At 44.5% G+C, this 18142-nt stretch overlaps 1 protein-coding gene across 3 annotated transcripts in view; it reads left to right on the top strand.

The window, feature by feature from the left end:
* The first annotated feature begins 2148 nt into the window (after positions 1-2148).
* The window catches only part of FSD2 (fibronectin type III and SPRY domain containing 2), a 34880-nt gene continuing 18886 nt past the window's right edge, over positions 2149-18142 (top strand). For all 3 annotated transcript variants that reach the window (XM_015420723.1, XM_015420726.1, XM_015420724.1), the window contains exons 1-9: positions 2149-2853; positions 2945-3040; positions 7807-8040; positions 9472-9494; positions 9903-10024; positions 11477-11641; positions 13800-13934; positions 15088-15241; positions 16461-16594. In XM_015420723.1, coding sequence (XP_015276209.1) covers positions 2275-2853; positions 2945-3040; positions 7807-8040; positions 9472-9494; positions 9903-10024; positions 11477-11641; positions 13800-13934; positions 15088-15241; positions 16461-16594 — 1642 coding nt within the window. In that variant the 5' untranslated portion in view covers positions 2149-2274. The remainder of the gene's footprint in view (positions 2854-2944; positions 3041-7806; positions 8041-9471; positions 9495-9902; positions 10025-11476; positions 11642-13799; positions 13935-15087; positions 15242-16460; positions 16595-18142) is intronic.

Below are 18142 nucleotides of genomic sequence, written 5' to 3'. Positions count from 1 at the left end.
ACTCTTTCCATGCATTCTCCTAGTATTCAGTCTGCACAACTTGGACTCTGTGAAGCCGAATACAGCTCACCCACCATGCATTGTGGCTAGCCAAGGGTCTCCCTTCTGCGGGCAGGCAGCAGAGGAAGTGTCTTGACCTCCCAGTAAGCCGCCATACATGGTGGGTGGACAGCATTCAGCTTTGCTAGGTCACAAATCCCACAGTCTTAACTGCAACAAATTTATTTCACCAATCCACATTTGCAGTTTTTAGAGACATCAAAACAATTATCTAAATCAGCCAAATGCCAGAGAAGCACACACAAACTGAAAGAGACTCGTTTATGCAATAGATTTCAACAGCAGATGCGTCAGATTATTTTAGTTGTACTGTAAGATGTCTCTTATTAAAACAAATAGGAGTGTTTTAGAAGAGTTTCTCAAGATTCCCAACCCCAGGAAAATGCTCTCAGCAGTTTTTCGGCCCTGACATTCTCCTCTGTGACACTTGAAACAGCCTTTGGGTTGAAGGGCAGCTGATGCACGGCTATATTTGTAACTCTGGCTCATTGCTGGCATTCTTCTCAGTGAAAGAAGCTACTGTCTAAAGTTACAGCAATCAGACTTCCATTTGCAGTCACAGCGAACTGGCAGGGAATGGCCTTCATTTGAAAAATCAAGGTTCACTTGGAGAAATAGATGTGGTTTGCTGTCATTGGGGCATAAGAAGAATTTACAGATGTTTAAGAGAGAAGGCAAGTTTTGTGCGTGTGTCCCCCCCCCCTTTTTTTGGCTAGCAGCATTCTCAGTTTCTTACAGATTATTAGAACCAGATCACATAAGCATGGTGGTTTGAAACTGTATCTTTGTGATCCTGAGCATTATTGTTTAAAGTTTTTCTAAAGGCACAAACTCTAATTACAGGTGAACCAATGAAATCGACTAAACTGCAGATTTATAGGGCAAGAACTAAAGGAGTAGATATTTTGTAAAATGTTTATTTTGTATTTTTATAGCCAAGTTTACACGTTGTAAAAACAGATTTTTTTTTTCAAAATTTTGTGTGATGTTCTTAATGTTCCTAAACCCCTCAGGTGTCAGCAGTACATTTTTCTGGAGGCCCATTTTGAGCAGGGGGTGACAGTTGGGATGCCACAGCCCACACCTGCATGCACAGTGCCATCAAGACCTACAACTACAGCTACTTCTCCATCCAAAGATCTTTCTTGACTCCAAATAACATGGAGCCAGATTTAGCTAGGAGTCAATAGCTGCCAATCTGAAATCTCGACTGTTGCCCTGTGGGAAATCAGAATGTTGCAATTAATCCAACATATGGAGGAGACCTTCAAAGTAGAAGACAGCTTATGTTGACAGCCTGTTACTGTGATCCTCCCTTGTTGTGTTTCATGTCCGCAGGGAGAATGTCAGTGCTCACAAGCAGGGCTTTTTTTGTAGAAAAAGCCCAGCAGGAACTCATTAGCATAATAGGCCACACCCAACTGTAGAAACTCATTAGCATATTAGGCCACACACCCTGACAACACAGCTCATTAGCCTATTAGGCCACACCCCATGCCTTCCCTTGGCTTGCCTGGGCACCCCACAGCTGCCGGGAGTCCAGGCAAGCCGGCCCTTGAACAGGCCGGGGGTGTGTGTGTTGCTCTCTAGGCCTTCCCTCTGTAGCCACGCACACAGAGGTTTTGGCTATAGTGGGCGTTGCCAACTCTGAAGCCAGCCGGAACTCTGTTCCTGTGCGTTCCTGCCCAAAAATAGCCCTGCTCACAAGTATATTGTCTTCAGAAGTCAATGGCACTCAAAGTGTGCCCAACATTCCAAATGGCCACATCTGTCCATGACTGAAAGGAAACACAGCCAGGTTATGAACCTAGATGTGCTAAAAGAGTTCAGAGTAGGCATTGGACCCCTTTGTCACTTTTGAGGATAGGACGCTTTGGATTTTTGTGGTCCATAGTGTGAAAGTCCCTTCTGGGATGTGAAATAGGGGCAAGAAGATTTATGCAACCAGCAGACTAATTGGAGTTCGTTGCACAAAATACAGTTTAAACAAACCACATTATTGTCACATCTGAAATGCAGCTTTTATTGCTTGTGACAAACTTAACGTGGCTACTCTTCTGTCTATATTTCATTTGTGCCTGTAGGTCATTGTGGCTAAACTGCTCCTCTTTTACTTGTCCTGGAGACCTTGGGAAATATTAGGCCTCTACTGCTCTTAAACCCCAGACTTTTTCCTTGCATGTTGAGTTAATCTCTGATATCCTTGATTCTGCAATGGACCCACAATCCAAACAGAGTGAGCAAGAAAGCCCAAGATTTTATCACTTGGAACTTTATGACTCTAGTGAGGATTTAGCAATGTTTTTAGAAGAACCCTTCAGAAGACGAGATCTGGCTTTGCAGGAAAAGAGGCAGGTGTCAGCTAAGCTAGGCGGAGCAGATCAGAACAGCTCACAGAAGGATGCGGAAGAACCAGCAAGGCCTGACAAGAATAAGGACACAGAAGTGGAGCTTGCCGCTAGTTCTGAGAGTACAGCAACAGGTTCAACTGCAGAGTTGGCAAAGAATAGCCACCTGACAACAAAGACCACGCATATAGAGCACATTCAGAGCACAGAGGAGAAGCCGATTCCTGGCAAGAATTCTCAAGTCCAACACCCAGACAACGAAAGCGGAAGCAATGGTAGAAAGGTTGCTGTGGACGAGCAGCCCTTCAAGCTAAACAGCCAAGAGAAAGACAAGGATTCATACTGTATTACTTGCTGTGTTCCAATCCGAGCACTAGATGACCAGGGGAGCCATCACGATGAACACGAGGTCATTCCTCTTCTCAACGTAGTTGAAATTGCAAAGGTGAGGACAATGGAAGTCAACCTGAGATGGGAGGAGGGAGGATCACTATTTCAACTGTAACCCAGCATGCTAAAGCTTATGTTTTTGATAGGATGAGCTTCAAAAATATATATGTAAACTGGAAGATCAGATTGCTCACCTAGAAAATTTTTCCAGCCACTTGGAGGAGATTTTTATCACTGTAGAGGTAAGATGCAACTAACCAACCGAGTGTGCATCCTATCCATATATGAATTTACCTACCATGATTTCCTGCAAAGATTCCTGTAGGTTTGGCAGCTCTGAGTTGGGGTGAGATTGGGGTGTAGAGTCTGGGGAGGGTGGAGTTTGGGGAGGATCAAAGACTCAGCGGGCTATAATGCCACAGAGTCCACCTTCCAAAGCAACCATTTTCTCCAGGGAAGATGATCTCTGTAGTCTGGACATCAGCTGTAATATGGGAAGACGCCAGGTTCCACCTGGAGGTTGGCAACCCTAGATTCCTGGGAACTGAAGTGTAGTGTGGATGGCAAGATTGCTCAAAGAACTACAAGTCTCAAAGTTCCCTGGGGAAAGGGAACAGACTGTTAAACCACTTTAATCCTGTCTTATAGACACTGCCTCTTTTTCCTTCAGGATAGTGGTATTCAACTGGATTTGTACCTGGTTGGTAACGAAGGTGGTGTTGCCAATGCGCTAAGAGCGCTAAGGTTCTTTGACTTGTGTGGTTAGCCAATAAACCACACAGTGAAAACAATCATCCAGGCAGTAAAGGGTTACAAAAGTATTTATTCGAATAAAGGAACACCTCACAGCTTAAATTCGGCGTGGGTGTTCAATGAGCAAATACAGAAGCAGACTTATATACTCTTCTTACTCCTCCTCACTTTACATCATCACTGACATCACTTAGACATGCTCAGTTCAGATTTATTTGTCTGGCCGGTCATCAATCATTCATTTGGCACACAGGATATTACTTGGCTGCACTTCAACCCCCACAATGCAGATGCGGCACTCATTATTTTTGATTTACAGTTTTATTTACTCCTTTTTGGCTTTTCTCCCAGACTCCTTTTACCTTTTAATGAACTTTTAGACAGTTCATTCTCAGTATTAGACTGTCAGTTCAGTTACAAAGTTGTTTTTCTTTACATTTATATAGGCATACATGTTACAAAAACACCTTTGCTGGCATTTTGTGATCTATCTCTATTAAATGGATACATTGAATTCCAGAAAAATACAGCATTACACCATTGTTTTCACAATTAAACTCTTTACATGAATTCTTTTAGTGTTTTAAATAACCTGTGGCATAAAGCTCTTGTAGGTGCACTGAACCCATCTATTAGTTTTCATTTTTGCCTATCGGAATATTTTTAATAATTTTATTACGTTTCTTTTTGTCTAACGTTTTTAATTTATAATTTATTTCAGTCAACAGAGGGTCCTCTTTTACAATACAAATTCTGTACTTGTTAATTGGATTTTGGCAGATGTGCATGATTGGTCTCTGTGACATCATCTGCCTGCTAGCCACTTGATACTCCTTAAAACTTAACAGCACAGAATAATGAGGTGTATATGACTGATTACTTTGTTTTTCCCAAACCTTCTGGAACATCTCCTTTTAACTTAGCTTCTTTAATTGACCTGTCCATGATTTACGTACTTTCATGTTGGCTGGGGTCCACACACACCTGGCCCAGCTCTTGGTCATTTTCCAACTCTTTCTTGTTAGTTCCTTCACTTGGCTTTAAACAGTTCCTTAAAACATAACTACTTTTCTCTTCAGGCAAACAGTCTTTGTCTTAAGCTAAATAAACTTTTTTCTATAGCAGAACTTAAAATTATTGGAGCTTTTGCTTTTTACAAATTTCTTATACCATAATCTTGGTAAATATTCAGCTTTAAGCATAACATAAAGTTCAAAAAACACACACCAATACATTAAGCAAAGCTTTCTGTTATTCCAACAAACCAATAGGCAAAACATATATAGACATTGCTCAAAGCATCTAATGGTTCAATATGTTAGAATATAAAAACGATCTGGGCTTCTCTCATTCAGAGTTGCTACACAAAGCAAAAGCTGCTATAAACTTTTCACCTTTATTTGGCTAATTTCCACCGTAGCAAAAAGATTCCATAATAAATCTTGGACTCTTGATGGGTTTTAAAAGTTGGCCAAATTAATGGGCCGGATACCTGCAATAGCTCCTAATTAAAAAGGTTGACGCAAGAACATCCTGTCGAAACTCAAATACTCCCTTGTTAATTAAAAATAATTGAAACCACCTGGCATTCTACAACAGTGTCCAGTGGTCTAAAACAGGATGTTAATTCTCCAGGAGATTCCCAGAGAATTTCTCCCAAAGGTTTCTGTAAAACAGCAATAATCAATAAAACATCATTTGAACCCAGGGCACTCTCTACAGTGGTGTTCAATGTTTTCAGTTGGAAGAACTGTTTATGTTAATTATTTTATCCTGCCTTTCTATTGAAAAAGGGCTGCAAAGCTGCCTACAATGACAATATTAAAAATCACAATATCCAAAACAATCCAAATTAAAACTAATCAGACCAGTAAGACACATATTTCCAGACAGGTTATTTTCCCCAGGTAGAGATGCCAGACCCCTCCCCGGTGGGGCGGGGTCCCCTGCTGCCAGGCCCCACCTCTCCACCACCAATCAGCTGGCCAGTGGGGGGAATTACCCCCCCAAAAGGGAGGAACACCCAACTAATTCTACCATAGAGTTTTTGCCCAAAACCCAGAGAATTGCCCCAATGTTCCAGGATGAGGGGACCTGGCAACCCTAATGCCCTGCTTTCCCAGTCCAGTTGCCTTTATTGGCATGTAACCCTTGCAAACCCATATACAAAAAATCCAACAACAACAACAACCACAGCATAGAATAATACTTGCAAAATACAGAAACAAGGAATTACCAAGTAAGTATACCCATCCATTAAATAAAGGGTGAATAGAAATGGCACCAAAAAGAAATTTAGCAACAGTTTCTGTTATATCAAGGTTTGGATTATCAAGAAGAATAAAGATCTTTAAGCAATCAGGATATTCTTCTAATTGAGCCAAAATAAAATTTAGAAATTTCAGTCGTAGTGCATGGTAGAAGGGGCACTGCAACAAGACATGGGAAATCGTTTCAATATTATCATTTGTGCATGGACAACATCTGTCAGAAAAGGGCACACCCTGAAAGCGGCCAGATAATAAGGACATTGAATCTTGCGAAAGAGAGGGCTCTACGGAGTTTGGGGGTGTGAAGTTGGTACAGGTAAGAGGCAGTTGGCCGACTTTAGGAGATATTCCAAAATACAGTGGTGAACAGGTTTTATTAACAGCAGGGGTCATTTCGTAGAAAAAGAGGTGCAGGAACTCACTAGCATAACTCATCGTCATAACTAATTTGCATATGCCACAGCCCCTGACATCACCGGAAGTGTGTCAGAAGGCAACACCCACCGCTCAGGCTCCACTGGACTGTTTTGGATTGCTAGCTATTTTGGAGGGGGAAACGTGCAGATCTGTCCTTGCAGAGGAGGGAGAGCTTGTACCTGAGTAAAACTTGGTCTTAAAGGTGCCACTGGACTGTTTTGGACCGGGGGGCTGGGGGGAGCTCTGCAACTTACCTGGCTGCTTCTTGCTCTGACTGAGGGCTGCTGGGAGCAGGGGGTGGGGTTTTTTGCATGTGCCCACCCCCTGGGCTTTTTACTGCCGGAGCTCCGTTCCTGTGCGCTCCTGCAGGAAATGACCCCTGATTAGCAGCATTATACAGTGAGTGTAGCTCAGAACAAAGTAGATTGATTCTTATAATTGAAAAAGCCTCAGACTAGGAAGTAAGGAGTAAAGAATCTAAGGTGATATCCAGGGATTTAATTTTGGGCCTGCTTTTCTCCAAAGTTTTGGGGGAAATTGCAGCAACACCTGGATGGCTTCTGTGTGGGTGGAAAAGTTTGGATTTTCCTAGTCCCATACTCGATAGCCATTTCTTCCACAGCAGTCACTTTCCTTTCCTCCCAACAGGGAGCTTTTTAAAAACAGACAATACCATTCTATCAAGGTAATGTTATAACGATATGTATAACAGGATCTCTGAAGTCCCAGCTTTCATATTTTAAAGATAAGTCTCTAGCACCTTTCATTATGGAGATATAATGGGAAATGAGCTGCAAACTCAAGACAACTGTTACGCATATTATTCTGTTGTACCAATATTCAATTGCTGATGTAAAAAAAAAAACCATGGAAAAGCCCAAGGAATGTGGGTGAGGGGAGGACATGGGGGCTGCTGGGGACCAGGGCCGGGGAAAGTGGAGGAAACCTGTTGCATGGAAGCCCCATTGCCGCTGTGCTGTACTGGGGGGAATGAGTCATGCCTGTTCCCAGATAGAAAATACCACACGAAACACAGATTCAGGAGAGAGTCGGTTATGTGGTATAGAAGGCCAGTCTGTGTAACTGTGTAGGGTCAGTGTGGTGTAGTGGTTAGAGTGCTGGACGGGGGAGACCTAGATCCAAATCACTCCTGAAACTCACTGAGTGGCTTTTGGACATTCACTCACTCTCAGTCTAATGTACCTCACAAGGTTGTTGTGAGGATAACCTGGAAGGGGTGTTAAAATATAAATCTGGATCCCAGTGATCATTTCCAGTAACAGTAAGCACTTCCAGTAAGCATTAGTGGAACAGAACTCCTCTGACTCCTCCACGCCCACTGCAGCCCACTGATCTTGAGGGGACAGGAGACCCCCCAAGAACAGTAGGAGGTAAACTGGACATCTGTAGCAGGAGGATGATTGCCCCCTTCCATTAGTAGAAACTGTTGGGATTCAACCCATAGGTTTGTAGTATAGACACAACATGTAAGGGCTTTCCACTGATTGTCTGGGGCTTTGGGCTCAAATTCTAAGCAAGCTCAACCCAAACCCAAAAATGCTTTCCAGGAGAATTTTGCAAAGCAGGAGCAGAACTTTGAGAGGCATTACAACGATGTGATGCAGACCCTTGAACAAAGATACGAAGAAAGCATGCAGGCTTTGGGGGAAGAGAAGAAGGAGAAGCTGGAGGCCTTGTACAAGCAATTGGTCAACTGTGGAGAAAACCTGGACACCTGTAAAGAACTGATGGAAGCCATTGAGGATCTAGGCCAAGGTGAAAATAAACTGAGTGCATTAAAGGTAAGGAACCAGGTGTGCTGGAAATGGTCAAGGAAGAAATTATTTCCCTAGCCCATTAATGTTTCCATAAGTAAATACATAAATAATAAAAATGAAGCCCAGGGCATCTGGTCCTTTAAGTTCAGCCACACAGTGTTGTTGAAAAGATAAAATGACCACAGACACTCATGGAGCATCACTTGATAGTGCATGATCATACTAGGGTGGCAGGCAGGTGCTTTGCAGAACACTACAAGTTTGGATGGTAACAAATGAGACACATCTTCTTCTCCTTGGGTGGGAATAATTGATGGATGCTTTGTAATCCTGATTTGAGATACAGGAATCATTTGTTCTTCAAACCACTCTGTTCAAAAGGATTAAAAGTATTCATCAGCATTCACCTGCTTCTCCATCTGCCGTTTTTGTATTCAGCAGGCAGGGGCGTGTTGTTACTTTGAAAGATATTTATTTCCCCCTGCTCTAAAGGCTCATTTTGCCAGAGGATTCAGACGGAGCAGCCAAACAGAAGCCTCATCAGCCACCCAGATTATGGAAGCTCCTGCATGGTGACTAATGAATCTAGCAGCTCAACACATTTCAATAAATGTCTTTCTTAAGACAAGGGTTTTCTGCTGAGACCATAACAAGGATTTCCAATTCCTGTGAGCGATCACCCTAATTTTGCTTTGCCATGTATTTTTTTTTGGGGGGGGGGCATTTTCAGAGCACAACGAGAGTGACTTTTTTGAGGAAGACGGGAAGGAAGGAAATTGCATTTCACTTTGAGTTTTCCACTGTGCCATTATTTGCTGGTTTGTGCAATTGCTTTCTTCTCTTTTCCTTTGGTTTCATTTGGCAAGGGGGCTTGGCTTTCAAATGCCCTTTCTCCATGGAATCTTCTTTAGCAGTCTTCCCTCAAAGTGTGTGCGTCCATTCACAGCACACTTCACAGCCCTGCTCAGCTGAGACATAAAATTCCCTTCAAGACCACCTTAGGGCAGTCACTATATTTGAACAGACCTCACAGGATTTTCAGAGGAAGAAACCCTACGCATGCCATCCCAGGCTCCTTAGAAGAGCTGGGTTAAAATGTCACTGAAATACTGCTAAATACAGTTTGCTGTGGGAAGCAACAACCAAAAAAGCTCCTAAAAGCTCAACTGACTCATCCAATGTGTCTCTGCATGAGTCACTGCTCTCTGGCCTTGCCTCCATCCACTCAGTCTTTTACCATGTTGCTGCATGCTTGGGTCATTCAGTGACATCCGATGGACACCCCTTCTGATTCACTGCTCTGCACTTGCCTCCTCTTCTTCAGCAGGTCATTCCACCACAGGGGCAGGATATTTTGCACAGCATCCATTGGGACTGTAGCTGCCCTCTTTGCCTACACACATTTGCAACATGTTCCTATCACTAACATTTTTCTTTCTCTATTTTTTCTTACAGACTGCAATAGCTACCATTCGCAGGTAATTTCCCGCCGCTTGTGCAGAATAAGACTGGTACACTGGAAGCATTTAATATGCTGGCTGTCCCATGTCCACCTCTCATATTTACTTATGTGGTGACAGTACCTGTTAAGGGTAGAATTGTCTGGCATCGGAGTCAGCCCTACAAACAGACATCCTATCTTAGGCAGCAGTTTTGGGGATATTATTAAAGCACAGTACATTATCAATGCTTTAAATGATTTTTTAAGTAACCATTCGGATTTTTCCTCCCACAATGAGCAAATGGCTTGGGCTATCTCTTGCTGATATAAGGAAAAAGGTGGAAAGGTGGTATGTTATTTCATTTGATTAAAAGAAACCTATGGCCAAGTTCTCAGAGAAAATAGAGTTGACATCAAATAAGCCCCCCCCCCTTTGCACTTACAGATTAGATGATTTCTTGAAAAAGGATGTGGATGTAAAACTCTCAACACCAGCAGACTTTGAAGATCGAGTTATAGATTTCTCTGATGTTGGAGAATTAATGGATTCCGTGATTGCAGTGCCAGGTATTCATCTTGTTTGCCCCGGGCTTCACACTCAAAATAATAAGGCTAATGGAAGCCCATTAAAGCCCATGGAAAGGGAAGAAATGGGAAGCCGTCCTCCATTGTAAAGACAGGGCAACACATGAGTCCAGCTTTAAAAGAAAAAAGGGGAGGACTGCCTCATTGAAAAATAAGGAAAGGGCAAGACTGAAAAGTGAGCCAGCACATCACTTGCAGGTATTTTCATGTACACGTTTTTATTAAATAGCAAAGTCACAGTCATCTTACCATGGAAATCTGCTGCAACTATTGTTTATAGGATTCCCATTTTTCCTGGTAGGACCTGGAGTCCTTCCGGGATTGTAACTGGTCAGGGGTCTTTTCATAGAAAAAGAGCTGCAGGAGCTCATTAGCATATTAGTATGCTAATGAGCAACTAGGCTATTAGCATATGCCACGCCCCCTGACCTCACCGGAAGTGATGTCAGAAGGGGAAGCAAAAGGGGGGAGGCATCTTCAAAAGCCTCCCCTTCCCTTCCCCAGCTGGCCTGCGGGGGGGGGGGAGCAAAGAGTTGGGCCACAGAAGAAGGAAAGAGGGAAGGAAAGAGAAGAAAAGAAGGAAGGAAAGAGGGGATAAAAAGAAAGAAGGAAAGAGGGAAAGAAAGAAAAGGAAAGTGAAGGAAAGGAGGAAAAGAAAGAAGGAAAGAGGAAAAGGAGGAAAAAGAGAAGAGAAGAAGGCGGGAAAGAAAGAAAGAGAGAAGGGAAGAAGGAGGGAAAGGAAAAGGAGAAAAGGAAAGGACAGAATGAGAGAAGGAAAGGAGGAAAAGAGGAAGGCAGGAAGGAAGAGAAGGGAAAGTTTTACCGCTTCGGTGGGGGCCGGGGAAGGCAGAGGCGGGGCTCTCCAGGCCTCCCCCAAGCCGCAGCACTTCTGCACGGGCCCGGGGGACCTGGCGGTGGCGCTCTCCAGGCGTCCCCCAGCTGCAGCCCTTCTGCGCGGGCCCGGGGGGACCCGGCAGCGGGGCTCTCCGGACCTCCCTCGAGCTGCAGCGCTTCTGTATGGGCCCGGGGGACCCAGCAGCGGGGCTCTCCGGGCCTCCCCCAAGCTGCCGCACTTCTGCACAGGCCCAGGGGACCCGGCGGCGGGGCCGCAGCGCTTTCGGCACCGAGAAGCTGGGGCTTGCCGCCACCACCATTTGCCGCTCCTGTGCGCTCCAGCCCCAAAAGACCCCTGCACCGGTCCACCAGACTATGGACATCAGATCTCCACCCTCCTAGGCTCTGTCCCAAATTGCCAGGAATTAGCAATCCAGTTTACATTTTTATTGGGAGGAAATGCCATGGGGGCCTAAACATGCTGCCCAACTAAACCCTTGTTAGGATCCTATGGCCTTGGTGTTAAGTAATGCACATTTCCTGACCCTTTTGCATTCATCACGTGAAGTCTTTCGACAGGTTTCATTCTTGTTATTCCAGCTGTTTCACCTCCTTGTGCACCAGTCATGAATTCCCAAGACCCCAACTCAGCTACTGGTACGTCCGTGAGAGTATGCTGGAGCTTTTTCTCAGAAGACATTATCGAAAGCTACCAGCTGTTCTACCGACGAGTAAGCAATGATATATCAAAAGATGAGCAAGATGGTAAGCAGACAGAATCCTGGTGACTTTCAGTGGTTATGTGTGAGGAAAGGACTATGCCTGATGGCTAAGAGCAACATCTGTTTTGGGGTGAATTTGGAAATTGCACTGATTTGAGTTTGTTGCAGCCACTGAACTGAGTTCCTAATCAGACACACCATGAACAGTCCACATTAGAAAAGCAAAAACAAATAAAGTATGGGTAAAAATTAAAGAAATATGGTATAAGAAAACCCCAAGATGGGTCGCTCCATTGGAAGCATTTATTATTCCCTCAGCGATAACAATGAATTTAAAGGAAAGCTATCAAACATTATTAAATAAAAAAAATGAATTAAAAACAGAAGAAAAATTGAGAAAGGAAAATAATCTATCATGGTGGGAGCAAATAACATTAAGAGATAGATTTAAGAAAGACACTATAAGAGGATTTGAGGATCAAAACAATGAATTAGATAAAATATGGCTGTCCTCAAACGATAAATTGATCCAGAAACTGTATAACTTACATATAAGGGAATTCATGAAGGATGAAGAAGTTAAAAATGTAATGAACACCTGGGTGAAAGATATAGGGGAAATTGAGGAAGAACAGTGGGCAGCTATGTGGAAAACTGTTAAGTATATGAAAGTGGTCGCGTATAAAGAAAACGTATATAAGATGTTCCATAGATGGCACTGGGCACCTGTTAAACTGGCCAAATGCTATAGGGGGTATTCCGATAAATGCTGGAAATGTAAAAGTTGCAAAGGAACGTTTTACCATATGTGGTGGGAGTGTAATAAACCTCAAAGATTCTGGAGAATGGTCAGGAAAGTCCTTCAAGAGAGTTTAGGAATTAACGTAGCACCAGAAATATACCTGTTAAACATGATTCCAAAAGGTTACAAACAACAGGATGCATATATAATCAGCTATATTATAACAGCAGCCAGACTGTTAATAGCTCAAAACTGGAAATCTGAAAGCTTACCTACTAAAGTAGATTTGGTAAATAAAGTGTTGGAGCTAGCCAGAATGGATGATCTAAGTTTAAAGTTACAAAACAAAGATGAGAAGGTACACAAAAAGAGATGGGATAAGATATATAAATGGATAGAACTCCAGACAGAAATGTAACTAGAAAAAGATATGCTACATATTAGTAATACTGGCCGTTATATTACCAATGGTTAAGTTTAATAACTGGATATGTACGACTCTGATCTGTAAATAAGCTGATGGACTGTGGATATGTATACTCTTTTATCTAAAACAATAAAAATTTAAACTACAAAAAAAAAGAAAAGCAAAAACAGCATAATCCCTAGGTATGCTGCAAGATGAAGTTAGGCAGTAGAGAGACATAAATAAAGGATTGTTTTATTTCAATCATTGTATGAGGAGTTGGACCACCATGCCATCAGTGTATCTGATTTTTACCACCCCCAAATCTGTGGATACTTAAATCTGGAAACTGGCGCTATGAACAAACAATACAGATCTTTCGACAAGCCTGAAAAACTCCCCAAATTTGCAGAAAATCTGAACCCTAAAAACAAACAAACAAAAAACCACTAGGGAATCGGAAAGCCCCAAAACAAAAGAAGCGGTGTCTGTAGCTTTAAGAAAGTGCTAGGCAACCACTACAGCATTGCCAGCATCCAAGTCTTGGTGTCTGTCACTAAAAGGTAGGGGGCGGCTTTGGCCTTTGAAGAAGGATTGATTGGGGCCAGGCCTAGTAGCAACCACCAAGTGACTTGTCACCACCTGGTTTTTGTGACTTACCCAAGCCCAGCTGCTTGCTGCTGTTCAACAGCAGCCATCTCACAATAGCCAGTGTGGTGTAGTGTTTAGAGTTTCAGATTAGTTTGGGAGACCCAGGTTCAAATTACCACTCTGCCTATAACATTGTTCTCAAAGCTCATTTTAAAGGAATAACAAGAGTTAAGAAGAACAATGTTATTTATTTTATTAGTTACATAATTATACCCTACCCTTCCCAAACGGATATATATCCAACCTCAGGCCTTTTAAACAGTCTCTCCCCCTCCCTGCCCTGGTAATTGAACTATAGAACAGCATCTTTGGCACAAAAACTGTTCCTGTTTATGTATGTACTTTTGAAAATTCAACACCAATTTAAAATAATGACCTAACTCTTACATTTCCCCATTTCAGAGTTTATGCTAAATGTGAAAGAAACCTATGCCACAGTTACTAACCTAGTGCCTAATACACAGTATGAAATTTGGGTGAGAGCACTCAACAGTGCTGGAGCTGGATTAGCGTGTGAAAGAGCTGTCTATCTAACAGGTAAACGCATTCTGTGGTTGGTTTTAAGCCTAACCTTTTTAAAAAGTGTTAACTATGCAAAATTTACCAAAAAATAGAACATTCAAATAGAGAGATCAACATTTGCAGTTATTACAAGGGGAGAGACTTAGCTGTGTGTGTTTTCAAGTGTGCTTCAAGGACACCAAACAGCAGGAAGAGTGAATAAAAGAGCTACCAAAATGAACATGGGGTTGCTGCACCTGCCCTAGGAGGCAAAACTAACACATCTGGAGTTTTTAAACTTCAATCTAGGGGGGGAAAAGCTGATTGAGGGATGACATGATAGAGATGTACAGAATCATGCATAATTTACAGAAAGAGGATAGAGACTTTTCTACCTCTCAATAATGTTAGGACAGTCAGATGGTATAGCTGAATACATTCCGGGCCTGCCTACCCAGTATCTCAAGAATAGAGAAGAATGTGAAAATATAGTCACCCGTGCTTTAAAATTAGTTGTGTTTAAAGAAATATAATGAGAGAGCAAAAGTGTGGGGTAGTGGTCAGAGTGCCAGACTAGGACATGGTAGACCCAGGTCCGAATTCTCCACTCAATTGGATGTTCGCTGGGTGACCTTGGGCCACTCACATACTCTCAGTCTAACCTCCCTCACAGGGTTTTTGTGAGGATAAAATGGAGAGGAGGAGGACAATGTATCCCACTCTGGGTAGCCACTGGGGAGAAAGGCAGGGTGCAAGTAAAGTAAACAAATAAAAGAGTAAGACCAAATCACAGAAATTAGGTGATAATTCTTAAGAAGTCACACCCTCACCTTCCACAAAATACACTCTGGACATTTCTGTCCCAGGCAGCAGTCCAGTCCTCAAATGCTGATCCCGCTGCATTCTTTTGTTAAATACTCCAAGACGCACCTGTTACCTTTTATAAAGTACCGCAAAAACTCAGCTGAAGATCATCTAGAAAATATTCAGCTTCATGGAATCAGGAATTAAGCACTTCATTTAAACAAGATCCATGCAGCAAAAATGGGGGCAACCTGGATTCTTCATAGTCTGTTTTCAGATTTGGAAATTAACAGAATAAATTTTAAAACTTCAGTAATAAAAATGTACGCTGCTGCATAGAGTACATCTCGTACTGAAGCAAGGACCTCTCTGTTCTACATTTTAGCTCCTTTGCCACCAGTTATCAAAAGGAAGGAGATACAAAGCTGTGAACGTGCTGCGCTGGTAAGCTGGGAATCTGGTAACACGAATCCTGTTGACTCTTACTCTGTTGAATTGTCCAAGCTGACAGATGGAGGAGATGGGGACATGACTACGGAGTGAGTTGCATAACATTTCATAAGCCCAAGGCCCTCATATTTTTCAGAGCACCCAAATGACTGAAGGAGCCTGAAGGGAAACCACGGTTCCTCAGGGTCTGACTAGACATGATGGGGACATCTTTCACCAGGGGTCATTTCGTAGAAAAAGAGCTAGGGGAACTCATTAGCATAGCTCATTAGCATATGCCACACCCCCTGACATCAGGGGCCCAGCGGTGGACCTGCAAGGCCAGCGGGAGTGCGAGGAAGCCCCACCAAGGCCCTCCCTGGCCCCAGGCAGGCAGGGGTGGGGAGAGGCGGGGAAGAAGCAACTTACCCTCCCTCTTCTCCTGCCTCCTCCTGGCTGAATGAGGGCTGGAAGCGGGGCGGCCGGAAGCAGGGGGCGGGGCTTTGTCATGTGCCTCCGCCCCCCTGCACCTCACCCAGGGGAACTGCGTTCCCCCGCGTTCCCCCCCGAAATGACCTCTGTCGTTCACGCATCTGTTCTGTTCACATATAAACTAAGACATGCAGCCTTACTTTAATTGTAAAAGGCCTGTGCAGAAGGGGAATGCTGAACTTGCCCCCTGCCCAAGCCCTGTAGTTAGCTGCTCTGGAAATCTGTGAGATCTTTGGGGCAGGGATCTGCCTTCTTGTATTCTGTAGAATGCCATGTATATTAGTAGTGCTAATATAATAATAATTGTTAATAAAAATAATAAGAAGAGTTAGATTTATACCCCAACCTTCACTCCATCTCAGAGCGGCTTACAATCTCCTTCCCTTCCTCTCCCCAACTTCCTCTCCCCCTGTGAGGTAGGTGGGGCTGAGAGAGCTCTGAGAGAACTGCTCTTGAGAGAACTGCGACTGACCCAAGGTCACCCAGCTGGCTTCATGTGAAAGAGCGGGGAATCAAACCTGTTCCTCCAGATTATTGTATGCCACTCTTTGCCACGACACCAAATTAGTTGCTGATATTTGTAAGACTGATGTGCCCTTTGTTACCCAGGCCCTGCCAGAGCACAGGGTAATTAGAACTGTAGGCTGACCGTCTCTTTCCTACGGCCTGTTCTGCTTCAAGGGATTTAGTCCAATTACATGCAAAGGCTCGTTTCTCATGCATAAATCTTCTAAACATTTAAGGCAGGGTTGAAATGTCTTCTGTGTTTTCGAGGTTCCCACAAGGCCTGCCATTCTTTCCTTATTCTCTCTCAGAGTTCTTTCCATTTCTCTCCAGGTCCATCATTGGGATCCCAAACTGTGAAACTCTAATTCAGCTGGACCCAAGGACAAAGTACCTGCTGGCTGTGAAAGCCATGAATATGGGAGGTCCCAGTGAAAGAAGCGAGCCCGTCTCCATTGTTAGCACTGGTAATCATACTTCACATTTACATCACTCATTTTCAAAACACTCAGCATGAATCCCCAGGGATCCTCCAGCAGTGCTGTAAGGTAGGCCATTCTTACAAACCCCGTATTGCAAGTGACACCTGAGCCCAGGAGGTAGCGGCTGATCACCTAACAAATTTGAGACTTGACGCAGCGTACTGGCGACACCCCAAGCCATGCCTCCGGGCAATCTGGGCGAGGGGGTGCATGTAGATGTTGAACAACATCGGGGACAGTACCACCCCTTGCGGCACCCCACACACCAGTGGGTGCCTCTGGGACGTCTGCTCCCCTAGCGCCACCCTCTGTCCCCGACCCTGGAGAAAAGAGGCAAGCCATTGCAAGGCGAGCCCTTGGATTCCAGCGTCGGCGAGGTGGTGAATCAGTAACTGGTGGTCGATGGTGTCAAACGCCACCGACAGATCCAACAACACCGGTACCACCATACTGCCTCGATCCAGATGCCTCCGGAGGTCATCTGTGAGAGTGACCAGTGCCGTCTCCATCCCGCAACCCATCCGGAAGCCAGACTGGAACGGGTCCAACATGGAATGTCATTCATAAAGCCCTGCAGCTGAATCGCCACCGCTCTCTCCAGTACTTTGCCCAAATAGGGCAAATTGGAAACTGGCCGATAGTTGGCCAATTTGGCCGGATTCAGTGATGTTTTTTTCAGGAGAGGGCAGACCATCGCTTCCTTGAGTGCCCCTGGGAATAGCCCCTCCATTTTCTGCCGTAGCCCTGTGTTTCTGGTAAATCTCTCCAAAGTGTCCCCCCGCAAAACAGTGCTATGTTCAGGTTGTCTGGGTAATCCTTTGAGAAATGAGCCAGTCATTTTCAGATCTGTGGGTAGCAATGAACAGCTGTCATTTCCGCACCTACGCATCCATAATCACATCACTGACATGATCGATGGTGCTACATCGCTGCTGGCTTACATTCAAACAAGGCACCTGACGCTGCGAGGGGCCCTCTCTACGGCATGGGTTTGCTTCCAGCAATAACAGCTCACATCTCTGTTGGCACAGCACGGGCAGGGAGGCAAACTTCCTGTTGATTATATGGCCTGCATTTCAAATAGAACAGGAGAGCCGCCTTGACAGGGGGGAAACCCAAGCTGGGCAGGCTGCAGCCAGAGTGTTTCAGGAGGCACAGGGGCAGGAGAGCCACAAGCCCTCCTGCAGTGGCTAGTCAAGGTGGCACTCCTTCCTCAACACTTCCTGCTCCCCAACTCAGCCGGCTGCCCAGGGCTGGCAGCTCCAGAAGAGACTCCCGCAGGGGGGCAGCCTTGCTCAGGCACGGCTGAGGCAGGCAGCCCAACCAGAGGCTGTGGAGAAAGGGGAAAGGGAGAGGCCGTGCAGGGAAATGCACCACCAGCAGCCTCAGAGCCTGGCAGGCCCAGCACAGGCCTCCGATGAAAAGGGGGTGGGGTTCAGGCAGCAGGCTGCACCAGGGAACAGGCTGGAAGAGGAGGAGGAGGCTGGTTGCGGCTGGAGTGATTAACACATGGAATTCACTGCCACAGGAAGT

This window comes from Gekko japonicus, unplaced genomic scaffold (genome assembly GCF_001447785.1).
Source record: "Gekko japonicus isolate JY-2015 unplaced genomic scaffold, Gekko_japonicus_V1.1 scaffold1431, whole genome shotgun sequence".
NCBI lineage: Eukaryota > Metazoa > Chordata > Lepidosauria > Squamata > Gekkonidae > Gekko > Gekko japonicus.
This window is presented reverse-complemented; position numbering and strand designations above follow the sequence as displayed.